The sequence below is a fragment of the Urocampus carinirostris genome, chromosome 5 (genome assembly GCF_059441175.1).
Source record: "Urocampus carinirostris isolate Australia breed hairy pipefish chromosome 5, RoL_Ucar_1.0, whole genome shotgun sequence".
Classification (NCBI taxonomy): Eukaryota; Metazoa; Chordata; class Actinopteri; order Syngnathiformes; family Syngnathidae; genus Urocampus; species Urocampus carinirostris.
Window position 1 is genome coordinate 36,970,902 of NC_142353.1, and position 26,384 is coordinate 36,997,285.

General features: G+C 41.8%; 2 protein-coding genes and 1 pseudogene across 2 annotated transcripts in view; 2 read left to right on the forward strand and 1 right to left on the reverse strand.

The window, feature by feature from the left end:
• Positions 1-12,169, forward strand: part of snx2 (sorting nexin 2) — a 32,773-nt gene extending 20,604 nt beyond the window's left edge. Inside the window, exons 10-14 of the mRNA XM_088336661.1 lie at positions 446-651; positions 2,197-2,340; positions 8,618-8,698; positions 8,771-8,842; positions 11,357-12,169. Coding sequence (XP_088192787.1) covers positions 446-651; positions 2,197-2,340; positions 8,618-8,698; positions 8,771-8,842; positions 11,357-11,407 — 554 coding nt within the window. The 3' untranslated portion in view covers positions 11,408-12,169. The remainder of the gene's footprint in view (positions 1-445; positions 652-2,196; positions 2,341-8,617; positions 8,699-8,770; positions 8,843-11,356) is intronic.
• Positions 7,483-7,572, forward strand: LOC148366210 (U2 spliceosomal RNA; annotated as a pseudogene).
• A 2,865-nt stretch (positions 12,170-15,034) lies between the features above and the next one.
• LOC148366211 (uncharacterized) lies at positions 15,035-16,323 on the reverse strand. The gene is made up of 2 exons (XM_088334998.1): positions 16,022-16,323; positions 15,035-15,681 (listed from the first exon to the last, which is right to left on the reverse strand). The coding sequence occupies exons 1-2, from the start codon at positions 16,182-16,184 to the stop codon at positions 15,035-15,037; spliced, it is 810 nt and encodes a 269-aa protein (XP_088191124.1). The 5' UTR covers positions 16,185-16,323.
• Between the last annotated feature and the right edge of the window lie 10,061 nt (positions 16,324-26,384).

Genomic DNA, 26,384 nt, shown 5'->3' on the forward strand with positions numbered 1-26,384 from the left:
AAATGCATTGCAGGTTGGCAGGTCCAAATTGTCCCTAGGTGTGAATGAGCGAGTAAATTGTCTGTGTTCCATTGGCTGGCAACCAGTTCACGGTGTCCCCTTCCAACTGCCCGAAAATGACTGGGATGGGCTCCAGCACCCTCGCGACCCTAGTGAGGATAAGTGGTGCATAAAATGGATGGATAATAACTAAGTAACCATACAAATCTTAATTATTTTGAAAATTTATATTTCCATTTACATAGTGAAATCCCTACCTAAGGTCACCTCCATGTTTCCCCGGCAACTTGCTGCTACGTTGTGCTCTGCGGCGCTGGTTTTTGTTCACCATAGACAATACATTGCTATGTAGTGGTATAATATTACACATTGGGGCTTTGATAAAGTAAAAAATGTGGCATCTGTAGTGACTTTGTTACTTCCCTCCTTGTGTGTATGAGCACAGAGTTGTCTCAGAACACGGCACAGTTTGCAAAGTCGGCGGCCATGTTGGGCAACAGCGAGGACCACACGGCGTTGTCTCGGGCTTTGTCTCAGCTGGCCGAAGTGGAGGATAAGATAGAGCAGCAGTACCAACAACAGGCCAACGCCGACTTCTACTTCCTCGCCGAGCTCATCGGAGACTACGTGCGCCTTCTTGCTGCTGTCAAGGTCTCCTGCATTTTGCCATCAACACCATTTTTCAATCTAACTTTAGCTCAGTGTTACTCGGTTTGTGGGACAAGTACTAATTCGGACATGCATGTATACGCACCCCAAAAAGATCCAATTACAGTGGCTTGCGAAACTGTGTGTCCCCCTTAAACTTTCTAACCTTTTGCCACATTTCAGACTTCAAACGTAAAGATATAAAACTTTAATTTCCTTTGAAGAGTCAACAATAAGTGGGACACAATCATGAAGTGGAACACACTTTTTTGGAACATACATTTGCTGCGATCACAGCTGCAAGTCGCTCGGGGTCTATCAGTTTTGCACATCAAACTGATATTTTGGCCCATTCCTCCTCGCAAAAACGCTTGGGCTCAGTGAGGTCGGATTGAAAGCGTTTGTGAACAGCAGTTTTCAGTTCTTTCCACAGATTCTCAATTGGATTGAGGTCTGAACTTTGACTTGGCCATTCCAACACCTTGGTATGTTTTTGGGTGAACCATTCCATTGTAGCTTTTGCTTTAGCTTAACACACACTTCTACTTTATAGCATATGAATAACCTATATTTTTTGTTGACAATATCTGTGTATTATTTGTTATTGCAACATCCATTGCAGCCTGGTCATTCTGAAAGGTGGATTACCACATGTGCGGTCCCTTCTCAAGGTTTCTTCATTTTCCTCATGTTGAGGTTTTTGAGCTTTTCCTTGCCCTCATGTTGGTTTCAGATCAGGGGATGGTGTGATCTGTAATAATAGTCAGTGCAATAACCTGTGCAGTCCTTTGAGACTCTATGTGATTAAGGGCTATACAAATAAAAATGACTTGACTTTACTTAATGTATTGGATCATTGTCTTGCTGGAAGACAAATCTCCGTCCCAGTCTCAGGTATTTTGCGGACTCCATCAGGTTTTCTTCCAGAATGGTCCTGTATTTGGCTCCATCCATCCTCCCATAAATATTAACCATCTTCCCTGTCCCTGCTGAAGAAAAGCAGCCCCTAACCATGATGCTGCCACCACCATGTTTGACTGTGGGGATGGTGTGTTGAGGGTCAGATGAGCTGTGCTGCTTTTACGCCAAACTAACGTCTTGCATTGTTGCCAAAAGGTTCGATTATGGTCTCATCTGACCAGAGCACCTTCTTCCACATGTTTGGTGTGTCTCCCAGGTGGATTTTGTCAAACTTTAAACAACACTTTTAATGGATATCTTAAAGAAATGGCTGCCTTCTTGCTACTCTTCCATTAAGGCTAGATTTGTGCACTATACGACTGATTGTTGTCCTATGGACAGATTCTCCCACCTCAGCTGTAGACCTCTGCAGTCCATTCAGAGTGATCATGGGCCTCTTGGCTGCATCCCTGATGCATCTCTTTATGTTTGAAGTCTGAAATCTGGCAAAAGGTCACAAATTTCAAGGGGACCAAATAGTTTCGCAAGCCACTGTATTTGCAAGAACGATTAACTCTTCTTTATTAGGGCGATGGGTGTTTGCCACGTATAAATATGTCCGATGACTGTGCTGTACCGCGTGCACAGGGCGTGTTTGAGCAGCGCGTAAAGGCCTGGCAGAAGTGGCAAGACACTCAACTCCTCCTGCAGAAAAAACGAGAGGCTGAAGTCAAACTGCAGTTTTCGAATAAAACCGACAAATTACAGCAGGCCAAAGAAGACATCAAAGAGGTGAGTCGAGTCACTTTAGTTTTTATTAGCCCTTGAAATATCTCCGGAACCGGTGAGTACTGGAGATTCGTGGAATGTGATCCACCGCTATAACGCGGTTTACTTTTTATGTTTTTGCTACTTCACAGATTAGCATTGTGCATTGTGTTCTGCATTCTTTTTGGCTTAACAATCTCAAAGATGGTAGTTATAAATAAATAAATGTTAACAGTACACAGTACTTTTATTTGTTAAACGAATGCTTGGGCTTTAAATATCGTTGTTCTTTATCCCAATGTGTTTTCCGGTATTTAATAATATAGTTGTATAATAATTACAAAAATAATAAAGGTGTCTACTTCATGGATTTCATCCATCACGGGTTCATAAAGCGATAAACAAGCCATCACTGTCCTTTTATCGTTTATCGATCCAAAAAATTGGACATCTCTAATGTTGGTACAGTGGTACCTCGGTCCTCAACCATTGTGATAGCATTTGCTGTGTACTATCTGCTCAGAACACAATGCACGATATTCAAAATCCACAAAGCAGTGAACCAGCAATAACGGAAGCACGAAGTAGCAATGGATTACTGTTTGATATTTAACTTTTGGCATTTACGGCTCCAATATGAATCTCCAAATGCCAATTTGGTGTCCAGTAAGTGCGGACTTTCTCGATTGCATCTTCAAAACAAACTACTCGTACGGCGGAATCACCGGCCCCTCCCCTTCCCGCACCCCACCGCCTCAGCCGTCTCCCACCACGAAACAAACGCACCTTTGCCACTCACTCAAGTGAAAAGTTTTTGTTTTTGCGGCTGAGGAATTTTACTGAGCAAAGGAGAAGAAAAAATACTTTTATTAGCCCGTCAGCCCACAAATTCACCCCGCTGTCAGAAATCGCACGCGTGCACTGTCGGGGGTCCGCTGTTAGCGGAGGAGCCGTTGAAGGGGGGCTTTTTTTGATGTTGCGGCTGTCGGGAGTCAACATTTTTGTCAGTAGAGTTACAACGAGCCTTTTATTTACTACGCATGGACACGCCTCACACTACTACACACTCTGACACGCGCACACTAGTAAAATTGTTTCCCCCTTCTGTTGTGCTGGGTTATGTGTCAAAAGATTTACTGGCATGCATTTTTTAAGTCTTCTGATCTATGGAGGACCAATCCTGCAGTATTTAAATAGAAATACCTACTATTACATATAGGAATAAAATTATGACTCACAATATGTGTTAAGCTTTCTCTCCTGGCTATGATCTCCGGCAAAACGAACATAAAATGCGACAGAAACAAAATGAAAATAAATCCAAACAGCTTGCCAACATCATTTTTGCCGTTCCATGAATTCCGTTACTCCTCAAGCCTGCACAAAATTTAGTAATTTTATTCATGTTTTAGCATATTTGGTATTGGAGTAATCCAAAAGTAATTGAAAGTAATCAAGTTAAAGTAACCCTACCCAACCCTGTGTATATATATATATATATATATATATATATATATATATATATATATATAAAATAAATGAATCCCATTTTTGTCATATATTTTGGTAATACGTGATTTATTTTAGTGTTTATTTATTGATACGGCCTATATATATTTATACATTATATATTTATACATTTATCGCCACGTGTAGGAGATTGGTCCTCCATAGCGATAATTGTTCTCTTCGTGTGTACAGCCACAGTGCCCCCTAGGGGCCTGCATAAAAAACGACGTCTTATTCTTTCAAAAGAAAATAAATATGCTATTTAGTTACTATTTGCAGCGGGTTTCATTGGAATGGAAGGCTACTTGTTTTTTTTTACTTTCACTCATATTTTGGGCTCTGCTAACAAGTTTTTATTTTTTAAATTTGCTTAATTTCTTTTCCCGTCATGCCTCTCTGCACCAGGAAATCGAAGAGGTAGGACTCTAAGCTCCGCCCAAATGTCGCCCTTATTTATAGGACAGACAAAATGTTCATTGTGTTTCGTTGTCATTTAAATTAATTTAGTCTATTTTTTTCTCCTTGAAATGTAATCATTTTCAGAATCCAGGCATATTTTTCAATTACAACTCACCATAATATTTGATTGTCATTCATTATGTTTTTAAATTCGGTTTTTGTACCATTTGAATGGTTCTTGTCATATTTTATATCCATGTGGTTTATGTGTAATTGTCGTTTGTTTATTGTTATTATATTTTTTAGTTATTCGTTTGCTCTTATATTTTTTTAAAACATATTTTACCATTTGCGCAATTTTTTTAGCATACATTTTCATATTCTTATTAAAATAAATAATAATTAAACATCTCATTCTATATTCTCATAATGTTGTATTATGATGCAGTTGCTCTTATTTTTAATGTCATTTTAAATCGTATAAATAACTTAGCAATATTTTTCATTATAGACGTCATTTTCATCCCATTTTTTCATTCCTCTGCTGTTTTAAGTGAATATTTGAGCTGTCGTATCGCTGTATAATAGTTTGTCAGTGAAAATATATCTAAATGCTTTACCTCGTAAGGTTTATTTCTAATTTAGTGCCTTTCAAAAATATCATCCTTGAACTGATATGAATTAATGATTGGTTGCATGCTGTCTATTGTTTTGTTTTGGTTTTCAACTCATTAAAGGGACAGTGTGTGTCATTTGACCACAATATGTCGCCGTGTACTATGTTAAAAACTAACACAGTGAAATCCAAAGTTAAACACAACTAAACTCAGCTCGTGTTATCGATACCACATTTAATTGTTTGAATTTCTCAACTCATTCAATGCCAGATGTCTCAAATGGGAAGAGACAGCTTTTTTTTAACATTTTGGAGGTCTACAGAAAGTTTAGTTCAAGAGTACCGTATTTTCCGCACTACAAGGCGCACCGGGTTATAGGGCGCACCCCGAAAAAATAGTTTTTGGTCCTATATTTGATATACATAAGACGCACCGGATTATAAGGCGCTACAATGGGAACGTGGACAAAACAGTCAGATTGTTCAGTCCAACTTATTACCCCCTTAACATTCCCAAAGCTTGCAAAGAAGCAAATACGTGTCGAGAACACGTGCGGATGCGGTGTCCGTACGATGTCACTCAAATGCATCGTTCCATCATTCGGAAGGTTAAAGTCTTAATGCCAACCATTCCTTAGTATCTATTTTCTTTTTCGCTCGCAACTTTACTGTGCATATGACAATAAACACTTGGAATTGAGTTTAATTTAAAAATAGACACTCCATTCTATCCATTATCTGCACCGCTTATCACAGAAACATCGAGTTCAGTCTGAAACAAGATACAGGGACAATATAAAACCCGGAGTAGCTCACCGAAGTCATTGTGTTCATAATAATGTGCAGCCAGTGTCCTCTTATATCCGTGAGTGTAGTAAATCCAGGAGAATAAAATATTTTCAAATACAGAATAGAAAAAAATGCTTTCTCTATGCCGTCAGCCACGTGGTATACACATTCATCTTTTTCGGCCAATTGCAGGCTTTGTTTGTTGTTTAAGCCAATGCCAGCCTGTAAATGATAAAAAGGATCCGCCCCTTGACCTCCGAATAACTTTAGCCAATAGTGATCGATTCAAATGATGATTGACACATTGGTTAGCCAATGAAACGCCGGTAAATAAATCCCAGCATACACCGCGTACTACTTGGCGTTCGGGGTAAAATCTAGTCGGCGGCTGCAAGTTAGTTGGAAGACTTTGCGACTTAATGTTGATCCATAAATAAGGCGCACGGTATTATAAGGCGCATGGTCAGCTTTTGAAAAAAATAAAGGCTTTTAGGTGCGCCTTATAGTGCGGAAAATACGGTAAGTTTCAAGCCTCGTCTTTCATTCGACAAAAAAATAAGTTTGTATCTTTTGCTATTGTTTAGTAAACAACAGTTGAACAATGCAGGTTTCTTGAAAATACTTGTGTTCTAGAAAATTTCTGAGAAAAACGGATGCATTTCAAGCAGAACTTTCACTTTGCTGCTATATTTATATTTTATTTTTTTTTGCATTTTTTTTTTTGCACTTTGCTTGCAAAATAACATTTTATTGCAAGAACAATGAACCTTTGCATTTAAAGATGACTGAACTTTGCAAGAACTTTCCGGTTATCATGATTTGGGTAACCATGGCGGTCGCAGACGTGCACAAAATGTCGTCCCATCTCTACCCGGACAATGATTTTTTTTTTTTTTTGCTTTCATTTGTATTCAGCCAGTATAAACCATAAACATGATATACATACAAGAAATCATTTGACACGCGGACTCTCAATAATGATAATATAATAGATGTAAAAGAATAGAGTAATACAGATATTGTAGTGTATAATACAAGGTATTTACCGTAAATTCCGGACTATAGAGTGCAACTGATTATAAGCCGCACCCACCACATTTTAAGAGGAAACCCGATTTTGTACGTACACAAGCCGCACCTGTGTATAAGCCGCATGCGCCCACATTAAAACATGTAACACAATCACAAAATTATCCCAAACCCACCTTTAAGTCCCGCGATTGTAACTGAACATAAAGTACACAGTCCAAAAACCACAGCCGGCAAAATGTGCAGAAAAAAATTTATACCGGTACTTAAGGTTTGATGCAGACCTGCAGAGTCCGGGTACCCGTTGAAACTAATCCAAGGAAAACGAGTCTATATTTCCAAAGGTAAGGGTGGGAAAAATATATATCCACTATTGTCCGCTGCGACAACAGGTCTCACTCACCTTTACCCCACTTCCCGTCAGCCCGCGTTTGCTCCGCCCCTCTTTTTTAATTCGCAAAACATATCGGAATAAGTGTCTCAAATAAATACATTACAAAAATATACGGGTGCAACTACATATTATACCTCGGTTACACATATTTACAAAGAAAGACGGTACACCGAGAGAGTTTTCAAAGCTTTAATTATAATATTATAACTTTCATCCCAAACCGTGCCTGTGAAGGGTAGCAAAACGCTACTAGCAACACACTCGCAACACAGAAAATGGGCCTGTTAAAAAAATATACCGTACTTGTAGAGAGCAAGGCTTTGATGCTAGGTCCTTAGCTTGGCCTGTTCTGTATGATGACACCTCTCTTGGAATATTGCTTGGCCTGTGAATTTTGGATTCTGTACTTACTAGGTCCTTAGCTTGGCCTTTTGATTTTTGCATTCCGGAGATGGAATAAGAGCTTGCTCTGTCCACTCCACGCATCAGCCCGGTATTGCAGTACCTCCGGGAACGGTGCATTCGCAATGATCTCAGCAAGGCTTTAGGGCTAGGACCTTAGCTTGGCCTTTTGGCTGAGAGTAAGTGTCCCGGCTCCTAGGCTTTGTAGCGTATAATGAACTGACCGATAATGGATAATGAATAATGAAGATAGAACAATAACCCTTAAAAACCCCATAACCCCCCCCACGGTAAACCGTCCTCATCTTCCTCCTTATTACTGACGTCATCAAAGTCGTCTTCCCCAGTATGGGAAAGATACTTTGTCATATAGACGTCGTCCCACGCTCCCTTATTCAAAAACACGCTAGCAACACGCTCGCAAAGTGAAGTTTACGTGCAGTAGCTCTGTTTCCTTCTTTATCGGACCGCTCATTTGCTTTTAGCTTGAAAGCTACGTCGTGTGCCTTTCTATTTGCAATTTGCATGATGAGGATATGTCTACGCTAATTTTATTTGTGCACAAGCTAAGAAGTTGCAGTCTTCCTCTGCGCATATATTGCACCGGTCTAAATCTTACCTTTTGTACTCGAGCGCCGCTGGCGGCCGTTAGAAAAATTATATAAATTGGCCGCATCACTGAATAAGCCGCAGGGTTGAAGGTTTGGGAAAAAAGTAGCGGCCTATAGTCCGGAATTTACGGTATATAGAATATATGAAGGGTCTTTGACATCTATTTTTAAAAAGAAAAAAGCTTTGAAACGTTAACTCTGTGTACTTATACCTTTGTTTTTCTCACCACGCTCCTTTACTGCATCTACTCACCATATGGCCTGCATTCTCAAATGCTGGATTCAGGAAGAAAGCAACACAAGTACATGGGGGCTTCTTTAATGTGTGGACAAAGATCTAATCAAAGCCACTCCTGCCATTTAATGGTGATTTTTCATACTGAAATCATTCCCAGTGGCTTGATACGCTTTATAATGTTTAAAAAAATAGCAAAAAAACAAACTTATTTTAAAGGATGACGCTTCTGAACTGGCACTGAATGAGTTAAGGACCAACAAAGATTTTTGTTCCTAACTTTGTCGAACGTGTCACACAACGTTTTTGGGTTGCAGTTGGAGAGCAAAGTGCAGCAGGGCGAGCGAGATTTTGAGCAGATTTCCAGAGTCATTCGGCGAGAAGTGAGTCGCTTCGAGGTGAGTCGGCGACAAAATGAGAGGACTTTTGCGTCGGTAAACCCATCTCACCTTGTTTTGCTCCGAGCGCAGAAAGATCGCGTCAACGACTTCAAGAGCATCATCACCAAATACTTGGAAGCCCTTGCGCTCACGCAGCAACAGGTAACAATTTTTTTTAAATATTATTATAAAATAAATCATATTTGTTCTTTTATACGTGTCCATTTATTTCAATATTTTTATTGTACTTTAAAAACATGAATCTCTGAAAATACTGTAATCCCTCACTATGTCGCCCTTTGTACCTAGCATCCTCGGTGCAGATGATTTAAAAACAGTCAAAGATCCATTATCCCCGATCGCAAGTTGCTGCGAGGCGGGGACATATTTTTAGGGCTTGGCTGCTCTGTCTTGCCATTCTGTCCACCCAAAAGTGAACTGCACTCGTGCCGGCGCGATCCATTTTCCCCCACCCCATGTTGCTGCAACAGGGGACTAGCAGAATGCACTTTTCTCATGGGGCTTGTCATTCTGGCCTGCCTAAATTGAAATGCACTGTTTTATCCGCTATCCATTATCCCCAATTTCATGTTGCTACATCAGGGGACCACCGGGAGGCGCTTTTCTTAGGAGACATTTTGTTCTGGCCCGCCTAAAATGCACTGTTTTAGCCACCATCCATTATCCCCCGACCGCTATGAGCAAGGACAGGTAGATTACATTTTTGTTGGGCCTGGCGGCTTTATGGTGCCATTCTGTCCACCATTTGTTGAACTGCACTCGTGCGGCCGTGATCCATTATCCTCAACCCCATGTTGCTGCATCAGGAGACCAGCAAAAAGCGCTTTTTTTAGGAGACATTTTGTTCTGGCCACCTTAAATGCACTGTTTTAGCCACCATCCATTATCCCCCGACCGCTACGAGCAAGGACTGGTGGATTACATTTTTGTTAGGCCTGGCGGCTCTTTGGTGCCATTCTGTCCACCATTTGGTGAACTGCACTCGTGCGGCCGTGATCCATTATCCCCAATCCCATATTGCTGCATCAGGAGACCAGCAAAAGGCGTTTTTTTCAGGACACATTTTTTTCTGGCCCGCCTAGAATGAAATGCACTATTTTGCCCTTGATCCATTATCACTGACTGCAGATTGCTGTGACCTAGTACCAATAGGCAATTTTGTTGGGCCGGATGGTTCTTTTTTGCTGTTTCTGTATTTGTTAATAAAATAAACTAAACCTGTGCCGCTACGATCCGAAATTCCTGATCCCATATGGCTCTGTGCCGGGCCACCAAAGTGTACTTTTGTCAATCCTGGCAGCTTGTTTTTTTGCTGTTATTGTATTTATGACGTAAATGATTTCGACCTGTGGAGCCGCGATTAGTTATCCTCTATTCCATATTGCTACAGGAGGGGACCAACAGAAAGCTGTTTGGTCCAGAGGTGCGTCATTCTTGCTTGCCTAAAATCAAATGCACTGTTATGGCCATGATCCATTATCCCCAGTCAACTATTGCTGTGAGCGGGTACCAGCATGAGGCACTTTTGTGCCGTTTTGGCCCAATTAAAATAAAATGTACTGGTTTTGACACGTGATCCATTATCCCCAGTTGACCATTGCTAGGAGCAAGGGCCAGCAGAGTGCATGTTAGAAATGGGAATGCTGCTTCATGGATTTTCAATTATCCCAAGGAGTTTCTGTTCACCATTAACCGCGATAAATAAGGGATTACAGTATTTTTAAACGTGTTCAATAATGCTTTTGTCTTATAGTTACCTTTCATTCTTGTACCTACAAATACATTTTCCTTACATTTCTGCCTAAAAAAGTATTACAGCAGTACCTCTACACACGAATTGTATTAGTTCTGGGAGTAGCTTCGTAAACTGAAAAACGTCATTTTAAATGTAAATGCGCTTATCCATTCCAAGCCCCACAAAATTACAGTATGATATTTTCTTAATTAATCATAAAACAGCATCAGAACATGAATCAAATACAGGTTAAAATTAGATTACCGCACAATAAACCTAAAACGAGAGGCACGTAATGAAAAAAAAAACTAAGAATAAAGGGAATAATAAAGATATTCCTTTTTTGCCTCGCGTTTCTTGAAAAACTGATCCAAAGACGTCTGCTTTGGCTGGCTTTTGACATTACAATGAACGATAGCCCGACTTGTCAACACTTTACCTGGTGATTCCCTACCACAAATTCAGAGATTTCATGGAATTTTGCCAAAATATCTTTCATTTGGGATGATTGAGTGATAGTTGTGTCCTCCTCCCTGCTATCTTGCCGGAAACCCTCATCCTCCTTGTCTCTGAACTCTAAACTGTGACGGTGAGACGAAGAGCATGCCAGGAGCATGCATGCGCACTGTGTTGCCAGGCAGAATTAAAGCGATAACAAGTTGGTTTATGTTCGGGAAACTCTGGTAGCGGCTAATAGCAATGCGTACTTTACTTTCATTTTTGACGATGTATCCCGAAATGCCTTTGTAACAAGAGGCAATATTTTCCTGTTCAGGTACTTTGTAATCTAAAACTTTCGTGTGTAGAGACATTCCTAAGTAGAGGTACCACTGTACACTCCGACTGTATTTTTATTTTAAACTTTTATTTATAACAATATTTGGAATGATGATGATATTTCTCTGTGTGTTTATGAACAGCTGATAAAGTACTGGGAAGCGTTCTTACCAGAGGCCAAGGCCATCTCATAGACCTCCTTGGTTCCATGCTAGGCGGGAGCTAAGATGTTACTCACACACTGTCAGAACATTTCCTCCCCATGTTTGCATTCTTCGTCTCCAGCGCCGCTTTCTCCCTTCTCACTTAATGACCGCTTTGTCTTTTCATGAAATTGAAACCCTTTTTTTCCAAAGGTTTCTTTTCGTCCCCAAAAACATTTCTGGCATCGTTAGCGACAACCGCGTACAATTGCTTTGAAAGTTGGCCATTGTTGCTGACAATCTTCATGACTCAAATCATTTCACTAAACTTTGAATGCTTTATTTTTCTATTCCTTCTTTTTATTTAGCATCTTGCTAGCTAACGCAAAAACTGATTTTTCAATGTTCGCGTACGTACATCTTAATCACCAAAATGCTAATTTATTTCCGACGTAATGTGAAACCAGAAGAATGTTCAAGAAAAAAAATGGGACGGAGCCTCGACTGTTTCTTTTTCACACGTGTAAATGAAATGCTAACTGTGCTAATTGGGTAATTAGCTTGCAGGGTATCGCGACGGGAAGTTGCTAAAGCTAATGTCAGCCCACGCTAATCTCTTTACTATACATGCTCATGAAATAGGACAGCAGGATTCAGTTTTCCTTTTTTTGATAGCAGGCAAGCTAATTAAGAAAATGCTACTACATTGTTCCTTAAAGCCACAGTGTGTAATATTTGACCACTAGATGGCACTGTTGTCTAATGCGATCTCTTTACTATCGTGCCACATTCTCATGAAATGGAACGGCGGGATTCAGTTTTCCTTTTTTGATAGCAAGCAAGCTAATTAAGAAAATGCTAATACATTGTTCCTTAAAGCCCCAGTGTGTAATATTTGACCACCAGATGGCACTGTTGTCTAATGCAATAATAATAATAATAATAATAATGCATTTTATTTAAAAGTGCCTTTCAGGCCACCCAAGGACACTGTACAGACAATGAAAAAATACAGTTTAAAAAGTTGTAAGCGAAATAATAAATAAAAACAAGACATCAAATCATAAAAACATAGGAAATGGAGAAGCTATGTGTTGTAGGCAGTCCTGAACAGGTGTGTTTTTAGACGGGACTTAAAAGTGGAGAGAGGTGTGCAATTTTGGAGGTCCGGAGGTAGATTGTTCCAAAGCTTGGGAGCAGCGCGACTGAAGGCTCTGGCTCCCATGGTGCTCAGGTGGGCAGGGGGCACTGACAGTCGGAGGGAGGACAAGGATCTGAGGGAGCGAGTGGGGACGTGCACCTGGAGAAGGTCGGACAGGTAAGGAGGAGCCAGGTTGTGAATGGCCATATATTTATATAGGATCAGTTTGTAGCTGATGCGATGCTGAACAGGAAGCCAGTGTAGCTGTTGCAGAACGGGGGTGATGATGCGAGCAGAGGCGTTTTGAACCAGCTGAATTTTATGGAGGGACTTTTGAGGAAGGCCGAAGAGGAGAGCATTGCAGTAGTCAAGGCGGGATGTGACAAGACTGTGGACGAGAATAGCAGTGGTGCGGGGGGTGAGGGAAGGGCGGAGTCTGGTAATATTGCGGAGGTGGAAATAAGCAGTGCGGGTGATGGTGTTGATATGTGAGTGGAAGGTAAGCATGCTATCCAGGATGACACCCAGACTCTTGACCTGGGGGGAGGGGGACACTAAGGAGCTGTCGATGTTGAGAGAGAAATTGTTTACTTTGGATAAAGTGGATTTGGTGCCAAGAAGGAGGAATTCTGTTTTATTGGCATTTAATTTAAGAAAGTTTGTTGTGAACCATGTTTTGAGTTCGGAAAGGCAAGAGGTGAGGGAGGGAGGTGGGAGTATAGAGTTTGGTTTGCAGGAGAGGTAGAGTTGGGTGTCATCAGCAATGCAGTGAAAGTAGATATTAAATTTGCGGAGGATATGACCAAGAGGCAAGAGGTAGACGATGAAGAGAAGAGGACCTAAGACAGATCCCTGGGGTACACCTGTGTTGACTAGGGAGGGCTTTGAGGTGAAGGATTTCAGCTGGACAAACTGAGTGCGGCCAGTGAGGTAGGAATGGAACCAACTGAGGGGAGTATGGGTGAGACCAATGGAGGAGAGTCTATTGAGGAGGATAGGGTGAGAGATTGTGTCGAAGGCGGCGCTCAAGTCTAGGAGGATGAGGATGGAGACTAGACCGGAGTCAGATGCTATGAGGAGATCATTTACAATACGGATTAGGGCAGTCTCTGTGCTGTGGCGGGGGCGGAAACCAGACTGAAAGGGCTCATAGAGAGAGTGGAGGGACAGGCGCGAGTGGAGTTGAGCACCAACAGTTTTTTCAAGGATTTTCGAAATAAATGGAAGGTTGGAGATGGGGCGGAGGTTGTCAAAGTTGTTGGGGTCAGCACCATGTTTTTTCAGCGTAGGGGTAACAGCAGCGGTTTTGAAAAGTGATGGGACAATACCAGAAGAGAGTGAGGAGTGGATAATGGCAGATATGAGAGGAAGCAGGGAAGGGAGGCAGGATTTAACAAGGGATGAAGGGAGGGGATCGAGCTGGCAAGTGGTGGGCTTGGATTTGAGTATGAGGTTGGATAATTCAGCAGTCGTGGGTGGAGCAAAACTGGAGAAGAAGTGACAAGGAGAAGGAAATTCAGATGGGGAGGGAGCAGAAAGGTTTTGATGGAGTTGGTGATGAATCTTAGGGGCCGGTCACACAGACATTTACGGCTGAATCACGGCCAGAAATTTCTGCCTTTGAGGCGGACGTTATTGGACGCATTGAGTTCGCCATTAAGACGAGAGACAGCGGTGCTCAACACGAGTTCGGAAATTCGCGCGCGGGTGGCAGCGCGAAAAAGTTTTACCCTGCTCAATTCTTCAGGACGCGGGTACACAGCCTTTCACGAGCGTATTGAGGCTGAACCACGACCAGAAATTTCTGGCCGTGAAGCAGATGCCGTTGGGCGCTGTTGGTCGTTTTGAGACCGCCATATAGACGAGATAGAGCTGTGCTTTACTCGCGGTCGGAAGTTTTCACGTGGTCGGCCGCGTTCAAAACTTTTGAGCTGCTCAAAAGTTTGAGAACGTGTTAAACCGCGTGCCGCACACGTGGTCAACACGAGGCAATGACGCGAAAATGACGTGCTATGGCCGCGGCCAGGGCGTGGTTACGACGCTATAAATAGCAGCGGGTAATCACGAGCACGGTCATAGCGCAATTTGCGGAACACACGTTCACAGTCAAGATTTGAAAATGGATCCCCGTCACCGTAGTGACCTCGTCTTAATCCATTTTTATTTCTTGACAATACATTTCATAACAAGATAATAAATTAAAAATGATAAACTATTACAATAATAACATATTGGCTAATTTCAAATGACAATAACTAAACATTCAATTTAGACATAAATCTTAATCTAAGTATTATTTCTTGATTTTTGAGGTTTACTATTTTATTACTGTAATATTTTTTCACATTTTTTTTTGCACACAATTCACACACTTCCTTTTATTTACCAAGGAAACACAAACAATTGTTAACAATTTAACAACAACTTTATTATTATATCAAAATTATCAAAAGTAATGAAGTAAACAGCAAGGCATAACATAGCCCATCTTCCACAGCTGAAAAACACAGTAACAGAAAAATATCAAACATCATACGCTACTCCGTAGCATCCTCCTGGTGCTGCTGCTGCTGCTGGGGAGCCTGCTGCTGCAGAAAAACACCACCATACTGCCACTGGCTGTACTGGTCATAGTTGGGCTGGGGCAGGTAATACTGGCTGTTACTGAAGTAGGGCTGTGAGGAGGCTGTGCAGCCTGGTGGTGCAGACGCTGAGGGGCCCGGTCTGGCCCACGATGAAGAAGGCCCTTGAGTGTCACGCCTGCTGTAATGTTGACTCTGTCCTCCATCACGCATAATATCCGTGAAGAGATCTTTCATGGCAGAGAACTGCTCCTGGGGAGCAGTGCGGAGCGTGTCAGCAACAAAGCGGATGAAGGCCTCTCGGTCTGACTGAGCCTGACACTTCTCCTCCACCAGCTTCTCCAGCAGTGCTTGGTTGGCCCTCATGGTGGAATTTAGTTCCTGGATCCAGGCCTCCTCATCCAGGCTCTCCTCATCCCTCCTTCTGGTCTTGCGCCGGCGACTACACGTGGTCGAGCCCTCTTGCGCTGCTGCAAATTCCATCTCTTCCAGGATGTTGGACTGGCTTGCCATGGAGTCAGGAGTTTCCAGTGATGGCAGCGCATGGCAGCAGGCACGTGGCAGATTGATGAGGGTGTCTGGAGCCTCAGTGTGGATCGAACCTGAAACAAGTTAAAAATTTGTTTAATATAATGGCATATTGACATATTGCATTAAAACATGTTAAGACATTGCATACATTTAATCACCTCAACAATTTCTTAGAATATACCTTTTGAATATAGTTTTGCAATTTAGTTTTGGAATAAAGTTAAATGAACTTTAATAAACTGTATTATCATGAAGTTTACTGAAGCGTACAAATATATTGAATGTCTTTACAAAAAAAAAAAAAACAAATTGAGCAGAATTTGTCAGAAATTCATACAATAAAATTACTATATTTAACTATTTTAGTGACATTTCAAAACTTTTCAAATAAATGTGATAACATGTACTTACTTTTGTAGAAGGCAATGTTCTTCAGCACCCACTTATCCCTATCCGTCAATTGCTTTTTTGCCTGGCCACTCGTCTTCTTGGATAGCTTTACGAACCAATCTTTGACGTTCTTCCACCAGTTATGCAGATGCGTGTACGAGACCCCGATCTCCTGTGCTTTCATCTCCCACGCTGACTTTTTCTTGTGGTAGTCCTTGGTGCTTCGGTGCCATAGTTTGCTATTTTTAGCTTCGCGGGACTTCGCTGTTATGATTGCTCGGCAGTATTTATACACGTGGTCTAAACACGGAAATGACGCGCAAATGACGCGATGAGAGGAAACGGAACAGTCGCCGGCGTCTTTTTTCCGGCCATACCACAGACGAACGGCGGGTTGTCAAATTTTGCGCATTTTCGATCCCGGGCAACCACGGGCAAAAAAAAAAACGCTAAATTTTAGCCGTGATTCAGCCGTAAATGTCTGTGTGACCGGCCCCTTAAGGATTTTGTGATTGAAGTACTCCATTATGGAGTTGCAGGTTGCTGTGGAGTACAGGTGGAGGGGGAGAGAATTTGGTGGCTGGAGGATTTTGTTCATGACAGAGAAGAGAGTTCTTGAATTTCCTTTGTTGGAAAGGATGAGGCCGGAGTAGTAGCTGGATTTGGTTTGTGCAATTTGGTCCTTGTATTTAGCAGTATGGGTAGTGTACATGTCCTTATGGATGGTGAGGCCGGTTTTCTTATAGAGTCGCTCGAGTTGGCGGTTCTTTGATTTCATTGACCGAAGAGCGGGTGTAAACCAGGGGGCAGATGTGGAGAATGAGGCAGTCCTGGTTTACAGGGGGGCAAGAGAATTTAGAATATTTGTGAGGCAGGCATTGTAGTGAGCGGTGAGGTCATCCGGGCTTGAGAGAGCTTCTGGGGGCGGGGAACGGTCAATAATGGAGCAGAGGGTGTCAATGTTGATATTTTTGGTATTACGAAAAGAAATGAGACGGGAGGTTTTGACAGTAGAGAGACAGTACGGTGTTAAAAGTGAGGAGGACATGATCAGATTCAGGAAAAACATCAGCAGTGGGCTTGGAGGTAGAGAGGCCAGAGCAGCAGACCAAGTCCAATGTGTGGCCTTTAATGTGGGTGGGGAAGTCAATAAGGCTGTGTATCCCGAGGCTCTCCAGGCAGGATGTGAAGTCTCTGGTGAGTGGCAGGTTGGGGTTGTCCATGTGAATATTGAAATATCCCAATAAAATTAAATTTGGCGAGAGAGTGGATAAATGTGTAATTAAGCTGGAGAATTCATTGATAAAATCACTATGTGGCTTTGGGGGGGCGATAAATCGTAGCAATAATGGTTGGCGTGGGTCCGGGGAGCTTAAACACCAGGCATTCAAAGGAAGTCGATGCAGTGACGGAGACAGGCAAGACTTTCCACTTCTAGCGGTGGATTACCGCGAGACCTCCTCCACGGCCGTTGCCACGGGGACGGCAGATGTAAACAAAGCCGGGAGGAGTGGAGTCGTTTGTTTGTTGCCAGGTTTCTGTTAAAATGAGGAAGTCGAGTTTTCGTTCGGCGAGGACGTCTTGGATGAGGTGGCCCTTGTTCCTGAGTGAGCGGACGTTCAGTAATCCAAAGTTGACGGCGAAGGTGTCTTGTTTGACGGCGGCAGTGCTGTTAGCCGACCTAGCTAGGCGGGCTAATGTATGGCAGTTAGCCTTACGGCCGCAGTTTATGGGAGGGCGTCGAGATGTGGACCAGGTCGAGGTGATTGAGCCAGGGTTTTTATACACGACGAGTCTGCACGATCCGCGGTGAATGTAGCGGCGTCGAGGCAGGCGAGCGATGTCAGGATGGTGGAGCAGCTCCGGTGGCGGAGGCCCCAGTGCAATCCACCGGATCCAGAGAAGATCCGCGACAGAATAGTGGAGCAATCCTGTCGCTGGGTGATGGCAGAACGTCAGGAGTATCAGAAATAATCCAAAGGCGGCGAGGTTTTGGCACGCCATGACGAGGGAGAGAGGCCGGTGCAGTGACGTCCTCTCACCCCGGAAGCAACATACCATAACCTCTTCAATCTCTTTACTATGGTGCCACATTCTCATGAAATAGAACGGCGGGATTCAGTTTTCCCTTTTTGATTGCAGGCAAGGTAATTAACAAAATGCTACTACATTGTTCCTTAAAGCCCCAGTGTGTAATATTTGACCACCAGATGGCACTGTTGTCTAATGCAATCTCTTTACTATCGTGCCACATTCTCATGAAATGGAACGGCGGGATTCAGTTTTCCTTTTTTGATAGCAGGCAAACTAATTAAGAAAATGCTACTACATTGTTCCTTAAAGCCCCAGTGTGTAATATTTGACCACTAGATGGCACTGTTGTCGAAAGTGATCTCTTTACTATAGTGCCACATGCTCATGGAATGGAACGGCAGGATACTGTTGTCCTGTTTTGGTAGCAGGCAAGCTATTGAACAGAATGCTACTACGTTGTGGGTAACATTTCACCACTAGATGGCGCTGTTGTCTAATGCGGACGAAAACTAGCGTAGCAAGATGCCGGACAAACATAGCGGCGACCTTAGGTGTGGATCCTACTATCTAAAAGAAATACCAATATCTTTTTTTTGGTACAATAATACCTAGTATTCAAATCAATGTTTTTTTTTTTTTAACTCAACGTTTTTTGTACCACTAGGAGGCAATAAATATTACACACTGTCCCTTTAATAGAAATGAGAAAAGCCGTCCTTTTGCTCACCAAAATTCTGCCAACCCGGAATATCGTTTCTAAGTATATGACGAAGAAGCTTCAACTTTTCGATTTTTTGTTTGCGTTCAATAGAGAAACACGGAAATGCTACGCTACGCTAGCTAGCGATGATGACGATTGAAGAGCACAATTTGATGAAGTAACATTTCAGCAGCTTCAATTGTTTCTCACTTTGTCTTACGTTTTTATCTTCATTTTTTTTTCCAATGATGATTATTTTTGTGTTTTGTAATATTGCTGTCTAATGACATGTACAGCTTATGAAAATAAAGAATGTATCCTCGTGGTTTGTTTTGTAGCGCTCGTTGGATCTCTCGGAGGCTAACAAATTATGATTCAGGGGTGTAAGATTAGAATTTCAAATGAGTATTAAGGTTGTTTTTTTTTCCCCCTAATATTTTTTTTCTTCAATAACATTTAATATCTTGTAAATTACAATTAGATTCATTCCCACTATGTTTTATTTAACTCACCTAAAAATATATAGATTAATATAGGCTGTATATATTAACTTAAAAAAATATACGAGTTTTCCCTTTCCCTCATGTAGGTTTTAGATCAGGGGATTGTGTGATAGTAATCTGTAATCTGTACAGCTCTTTGAGGCTGTACAAATATACGACTTATCCAACTAGCATGCTAAACGTTAACATGACCTATTATATGTCATGTACGGGGTTGGGAGGATTACTGTAACATACGATACCGTTATGAATTACCTGTTAAAAAATGTAATGCGTAACGTACTCTAAATACTATAATATTAAAGTAATGTCACTTGACGTCCTTTGATTACTTTTGGATCACTCCAATGCCAAATATGCAAATAAAATACAAAATAAACCAAACTACTAAATTTTGTTTAACCCTCTTATTACCATGGGGGCGCCGGCGCTCCTGTTTTACAAGTGCTATGTAAATTACTGTGACTACATGATTGTTGTGCTTAAAGAGAAAATTCCAATGGTTCCAAGAAGAAGATAAATTGGATTTGCAGCGAAAAAAATAATAAAATTGAATCAAAGTAGTTCTCCTAAACATCCACGAGGTGGCAGCAACTTCCCACAATGGTATCTCACAGGCATCCACGTGTGGCAATGGACCAATCACAGGCAGTACCTACCAGACATGGGGACTTGAGACTTAGCGACTTGGACTCGAGTCGACTCGAGTCGCTGTTTTTATGACTTGTGACTTGACTTGGACTTGGCAATCTAAGACTCGGGACTTGACTTGTGACTTGACTTGCCCAAGAAAAAAATACTTGGGACTTACTTGGGACTTGAAGGTGAAGACTTGAGACTTACTTGAGACTTGCACATGTGTGACTTGGTCCCATGTCTGGTACCTACCCACAATCGTAGCTTTCAGGCATCCACGTGTGGCAACGGACCAATCACAGGCAAGAAATGACACAGACGGGGCAGAATAATGCATTTTGTAAAGCAATTGAATCCTTTGTACATTATTATTTTATTTTTTAGTTTTGATTGCCAAAGGGGAAATGTCTCTGTCTTTGGGGAATTGATTCACCATATACCACACAGGACCATCAAACGCCTGGTCAAAAATATTGACAACATATGGACAACCGAGAGAGCAAGACTTAAAAAATGTTTGGTATATTTTTATAACAATGTTTCCAGTTTGTTATCTTACAATGTGTATGTTCACTTCCGGTCTCTACTTCACATGTGTCAAACTCCCGGCCCGCGGGCCACGTCCGGCCCGCCCTGTAATCATATCCGGCCCGCAAGACCATTTTATATTATTGTTATTGATAGCCCGTCAATATGAACAACGCCGTCCCATCCCTGGACATCCTATTCTGACGTTTTAGTCACTGTACCTATTCCTTCATATATGACGTATACTATACTATAATAGCAGGGGTCGGGAACCTATGGCCCGCGAGCCAGATATGGCTCTTTCTATGAGTACCTATGGCTCAGAGACAAATTTAATTGCATGCAAATTTTCTCCATCGTTCAAAACTTGAGCCATTGATCCTGTTCAGATACACGCAAAGCTAAACAAAATATGAATAATCAAGTAGTACTTTTCAGAATATATAGGGCACGTTTTCACTACGATTTACAGTCTAGGTGTCACACAAAGAAAAAATCGTTTTGGCTGTACAACGCTAAAGAATCCTCTATATAAAAGCTCACTATATAATCTGTGTTCAGTGTTCAGATACTTTTTGATGAATCCACGGAACAAATTGTAAATACGCCAAAACACCAAAAGATAACTTAAAGTTATTTGATTGGGTGAGTGGGAGGGATGGGTGGAGCTACGCAAAAAGTACAAGCACTCCCTCCCATCTCTCGCCCTACTCCGTCTGCGCCAAAGGTAAGCACATCAGGCTCCCTGTTCTCAGAATGTTGTGACGTTTTTACAAAATAATTTCTGTAGCATTTTCATATATCTACTTTTGACAGGAGATATATTAAGGAGAGCTTTAATATATACATTGACATAGGAGCAAAGGAATTTGAATGTTATTTCAATGTTAAGTTAAGTTCTAAGTTGTATAATTTAACAAGCTATTTTTATTTAGAGCAAAATAATGAATACTGTATAAGTGATTTAAGGTTTAAATGTAATATTCTTGTCTGTTTTTATTCATATTTATGTTCTAAAAACATTCAGTTTAAGTGTGTTCAATAAATGTTTATCCTGGTTGGCCCGCGACCTCAAGTGTGTTTTGAATTTTGGCCCCTTGTGCAATTGAGTTTGACATCCCTGCCCTACTTCATCATAATCCTGATATATCCACGTCCGTATTTTGTTCTGTATCTCATTTTAAACTGTTATAACATTGCCTTAACACACAGGTGTCAAACAGGCGGCCCGCGGGCCAGATCAGGCCCGCTAAGGGACTGAATCCGGCCCGCGAGATAACACTCAGAGAAGCGCAAGAGAAAAACAAGCTGCAGGTTGAAATATGTCCACTTGATGTTGACAAAGCCAGGTGCCTCGAACAAAGACACTGTACTTGTATTTATTTCTCTCTCGCTCTCTCTCTCCCCCTCTCTCTTTTCTACCTAGTTCTCTCTCTCTCTCCCCCTCTCTTATCTACCTAGTTCTCTCTCTCTCTTTATCTCTATCCATCTCTCCCTCTCTCTCCCTCTCTCTTTTCTACCTAGTTCTCTCTCTCCCTCTCTTTTCTACCTAGTTCTCTCTCTCTCTCTTTATCTCTATATATGCATCTCTCTCTCTCTCTCTCTCTCTCTCTCTCTCCCTTTCCTTTATTCTCACTCTCTCTACCCACTCTGTCTCTTTCACTCTATCTCTTTTCTCTTCCTTTTATCCTTTTCTCTCTCTCTCTCTCTCTTCCTACCCTTCGCAGTTTCTTTTCTCTCCTTCTGTCTTTCTATTTCTCTTTGGATTTTTTTCTTCCTCTCCCTTCCTTTCCCCCTCTCTCACGACTTCTCTTTTTATCTCTTTTGTTTCTCACACTCTCTCCCTCTTTCTCTTCCTTTGTCCCGCCCTCGCTCCTTTTCCCTCCCTCTTTCTCTTATTTATCTCTCTTTTTTTTCTCTTTAATCTACTCGTCCGGCCCCCGACAGAATGTTTATTCTATTGTGTGGCCCCTGAGTTCAAATGAGTTTGACACCCCTGCCTTAACACATATCTATGCTAGATATTGCCACACAATGAAAAAAGGGGCCAAAAGTAATCACTTATAACATGATTTCTGACTCTTTCGTGGCCGAAATAAAACTCAAGCGTCCTCCATGATATTTAGTCAATGAAGGGTATTTAGGATAAATGAACAACGTGACTTTGAAAAAGAAATAGAGGAAACTAAGATCAGGTGGTTGCTTGCTTATGAATGCTTACATCTTAACCACGTAGTATCGTCACTAGATGGCGGACAATATATACTTTGTCTTAGTTATTTGTTTTAAACGCGCATAGTGTTTGGTTTCTAAATTTCCAACACACTCTGGGACTTCTTGCCATCTCTCTCTCGATCTTTCTTTTTAGGATACTATCTTCCGAGTCATTCCTAAGACTTAAAAAGTGGTCGGCGGCGCCCTCTGTTGGCTGCGGCTGCATCGGCTCGCTACAACGGGTCAGGTGCAATCGACATTTCGTTCTGTGTACATTGTTACACAGAATGACAATACAAGGAAATTATTAGTATTATTATTATTATTATTGTGCTTTGGTGTAGCGCTGCGCGATGGCGGCAGTTTCTGCTATCACTTGAATTAGCTCTTATCACAACACAATTCAAAATTTAGCACATGTTGCTCTTTTTGAATCTTTTTTTTCCCTACCTTTTCTTTCATTTCAATAATGCTAGACACAATTCATCTATGAGTGCATTATGTATATGTCCATCCATCCAACCATTATCTACACTGTTTATCCTCACTAGGGTCGCGGGGTTGCTGGAGCGCATCCCAGCTGTCTTCGGGCAGTGGGCAGGGGACACCCTGAACTGGTTGCCAGCCAGTCGCAGGTGTATGTATATGTCAATGTAGCGAATATGGGTAGTAAATCAATTATTCTAACAATTTTTGACCAATTGAATTAAAGAGCCGAGTTTATTCTTACCAAAACTCGTCTCGCCTTCTTGGAGCACCACATACGTTTTGAGATCATTATGTCGGGAAAACATGAAAAATTCAGACCGCCCTTGCGAGGTGAGATGTGAGATTCCGGTCTCCTGGGAGGGGCGGACCCCCTGTGGTGGGGTTGTCACGGCAACCTTTGATGCGCAAATGCAAACGAACGCCCCACCCCCGCCCCAAACTCACATTCCACTAGTATCAGTCAGATAACATACAGTGTCTATGTGATTGACTTAAAACACAGTATTCACTTCACATGTCTTGACATTGTTTGATCATTTTCTGACATTGCTAAACGGAATTCTCACCAAACGTTGAATACTCTACATCAATCTAAAACACATATATGAAGGAGTTCATGAAGTGCATGAATGGAATGATGAAGAGGGGCACATGCTCCCAGTTATTAAATTGCATTCATCATTTCATTTAATTTCATTTGTTCATACAGTATTCCCTCGGTTATCGTGGTTAATGGGGACCGAGAAGACCCGCGAAAACTGAAAATCAGCGAAATAGCGGCGCCCCTTCAAAAATGCTTAAAAAAACGTATACAGGTCTACAGTAGTGTGAAAATGTGATATTTGATGAGTGTTTGTGAAGCGTTTTGGGAAACAACAGTTAAAAAAATGGTCTGTGTTTATTTTAATGAAAGAGCTACCTTCTGACAATAACAACATACTTTAGCTAGCGGCATCGAACGTTTTTTACAACAAATACACGAAACCACACACAATTACTTGTGTTTAGGTAGTACAAACAACCGCTCGCTTATGGTATAATAAAGTCAAACTTGAGTTGAAATGTGACAGAAGAGAATATACTTACATCGCCGAGTTCCTCCATGATAAACAGCGCCACATAAGGGGGTGAGGTGGGAGGAGTTGAAGGAGGGGGGGGGGGTGAGCGAAGCGGTAACTCACCATGACTAAGCATTGTGTCAGGGCTCCCCCTCCCCTTCACAATAAGAGTGTCCACACCGTGTCCTCAGTTGACATAAGCTCGCGCTTGCTCAAGTCAATAAATGCTTTTATTGAGAAGGTAAGGTATATTTTTTAGACCCGCGAAGCTCTGAACCAGCAAAAGTGGAACCGCAAACTAGCGAGTTTCCACTGTACTTGTTTGCTGTCTCGTTAGCTGGACTTTTATTATAAGGCACTTTTCTGTCAGTTTAGCCAAGTATTTGGTCCTTTTGGCACATTTTTTGCTGAAGAAAAACTCACAACTGTGATTGGGTTGTAATGTCTTTGAGTAACAGCTTGTACATTTGGCTTCATGCTGCCCGCTGTCCACATTTTCAACATAGCAAGCAGACCGATCTTTACTCATCGCCCTCCAATGTTTTAGTGAAGTGCTACAGGAGGAGACTTTTGTTTGTCTCCTTTCCCCGTCTCGTGTGAAATATAGTTTTAATGGTGTATCTTGAGGGCCTGATACACTTCGCGTCTAGACTTTATACCTGTTGGGAATTAATTATCAAAATGTACCGTTTAAGAAATTGTTCGAATTAGTTATCTGACTCCATTAACCAATCATAACCTACATTCACCCAACAATTTATGCGCACTTGAGGGAAAAATGAACAGGAAAGCCGACATTTTCACATGGGGGCAGATTTATTTTCCCCAACAATTTAACTAAGTGTCCTCCATCGAAAACGGCCGAATTACTGACGTTGGAGTCTCTGGGAAGCCCTCTTCTGAAGTCCTTTGGCTTTCTCCTATTGGCCATCTTCTCCCCGCATAATGGTGTGCCGGCTCCTCCCATGGGCGTGCAAAGGATGCCCCCTGGGCTTCACCATCTCATAGACGAGCGTCCCGATATCTGGGGTACTCAAAACAACACAGAGCGTTTCTACGTCATCAGGGCCTTTCTGCGCCAACAGCGTCTGGATGTGCTGATAATCTTATCAGCAGTACGTGCCGTTCCTGTAAACAACATTTTCCACCCGCCTGCCCTGACCTTGTACAACAGCTCAGTCAGTGAATATATTTAGCATTAAATTTAATTTGTATTCAATCGTATAAAATCCTTTATAGTCAAATGTATGTAACCGCGGTGTACCTGTCCCACCAAAGATCTACATTCACGCTGGACTGGATGATGAGGTTTTTAATTACAGTTTCTGCAGATGAAATGAGTCACAACATTAGCTTCTCTGCTGGCTTTGATCTCTTTGATCTCGTTGGCAGCTGGCTCTGTAGACTGTCCAAAGCATATCAAAGAGCTTTCTTTTCAATTTACATAAAATACATTTTAGAATATCACAATACATTTTTACATCCATTTTAACAAGATACTTTTAACAAGAGATCGTATAGTGGTTTTTTTAACTTTTACAATGCATTCAACATATTTTTCTTTACTCTGAATTTTAACCAACATCATCCTTTTTATATATATGAGAAAATAGAAATAATAACAATAATGAGTATAAAAACGGATACAATTTACCTGCAGATGAAATGAGTCACCATATTAGCTTCTCTGCTGGCTTTGATCTCTATAAGGGGAATTAACATTTTAGCACAACAGAAACAAAACGAAAATAAATCCAAACAGCTTGACAACATCAATCACATGACTGTGCATGTTGAGAGATTTGTCAGCTGTGGTTATAATGTTTAAAATTAACTTTTTTTGTGGAGCACCAAAAGATCGTGTCTTACCGTTGGCAGCTCGCTCTGTAGACTGCCAACAAAACCCCGCCTTCTGGTCACATGTCAAAAGCCAAAACAAACCCTACCCCATACCAGCAGGTGGCACTTTTGGACTCATCATCAATCATACGCTTTGGAATAGAAGTGTGTCTTAAGCCTCGATTTAAAAACTTCCGTTGAGGTTGCAGATCTTATCTCCAGAGGCAGGGCGTTCCATAACACCGGGGCCCGGATGGAGAACGCTCTCGAGCCCGCAGACTTCTTTGCTCTCGGAGTCACAAGTGGACCGGCATTTTCCGAGCGCAGACTCCGTGCAGGAACATAGGGGGAAATCAAATCGGAGAGATAAGAGGGTGCAAGCC

Bases quoted from the DNA above. Each gene is read 5' to 3' on its own strand.
- LOC148366211 (XM_088334998.1), bottom strand. From the start codon at position 16,184: ATGAAAGCACAGGAGATCGGGGTCTCGTACACGCATCTGCATAACTGG. The intron at 15,682-16,021 runs GTAAGTACATGT...AACTTGTTTCAG, and splicing joins GAACATTGCCTTCTACAAAA to GTTCGATCCACACTGAGGCT.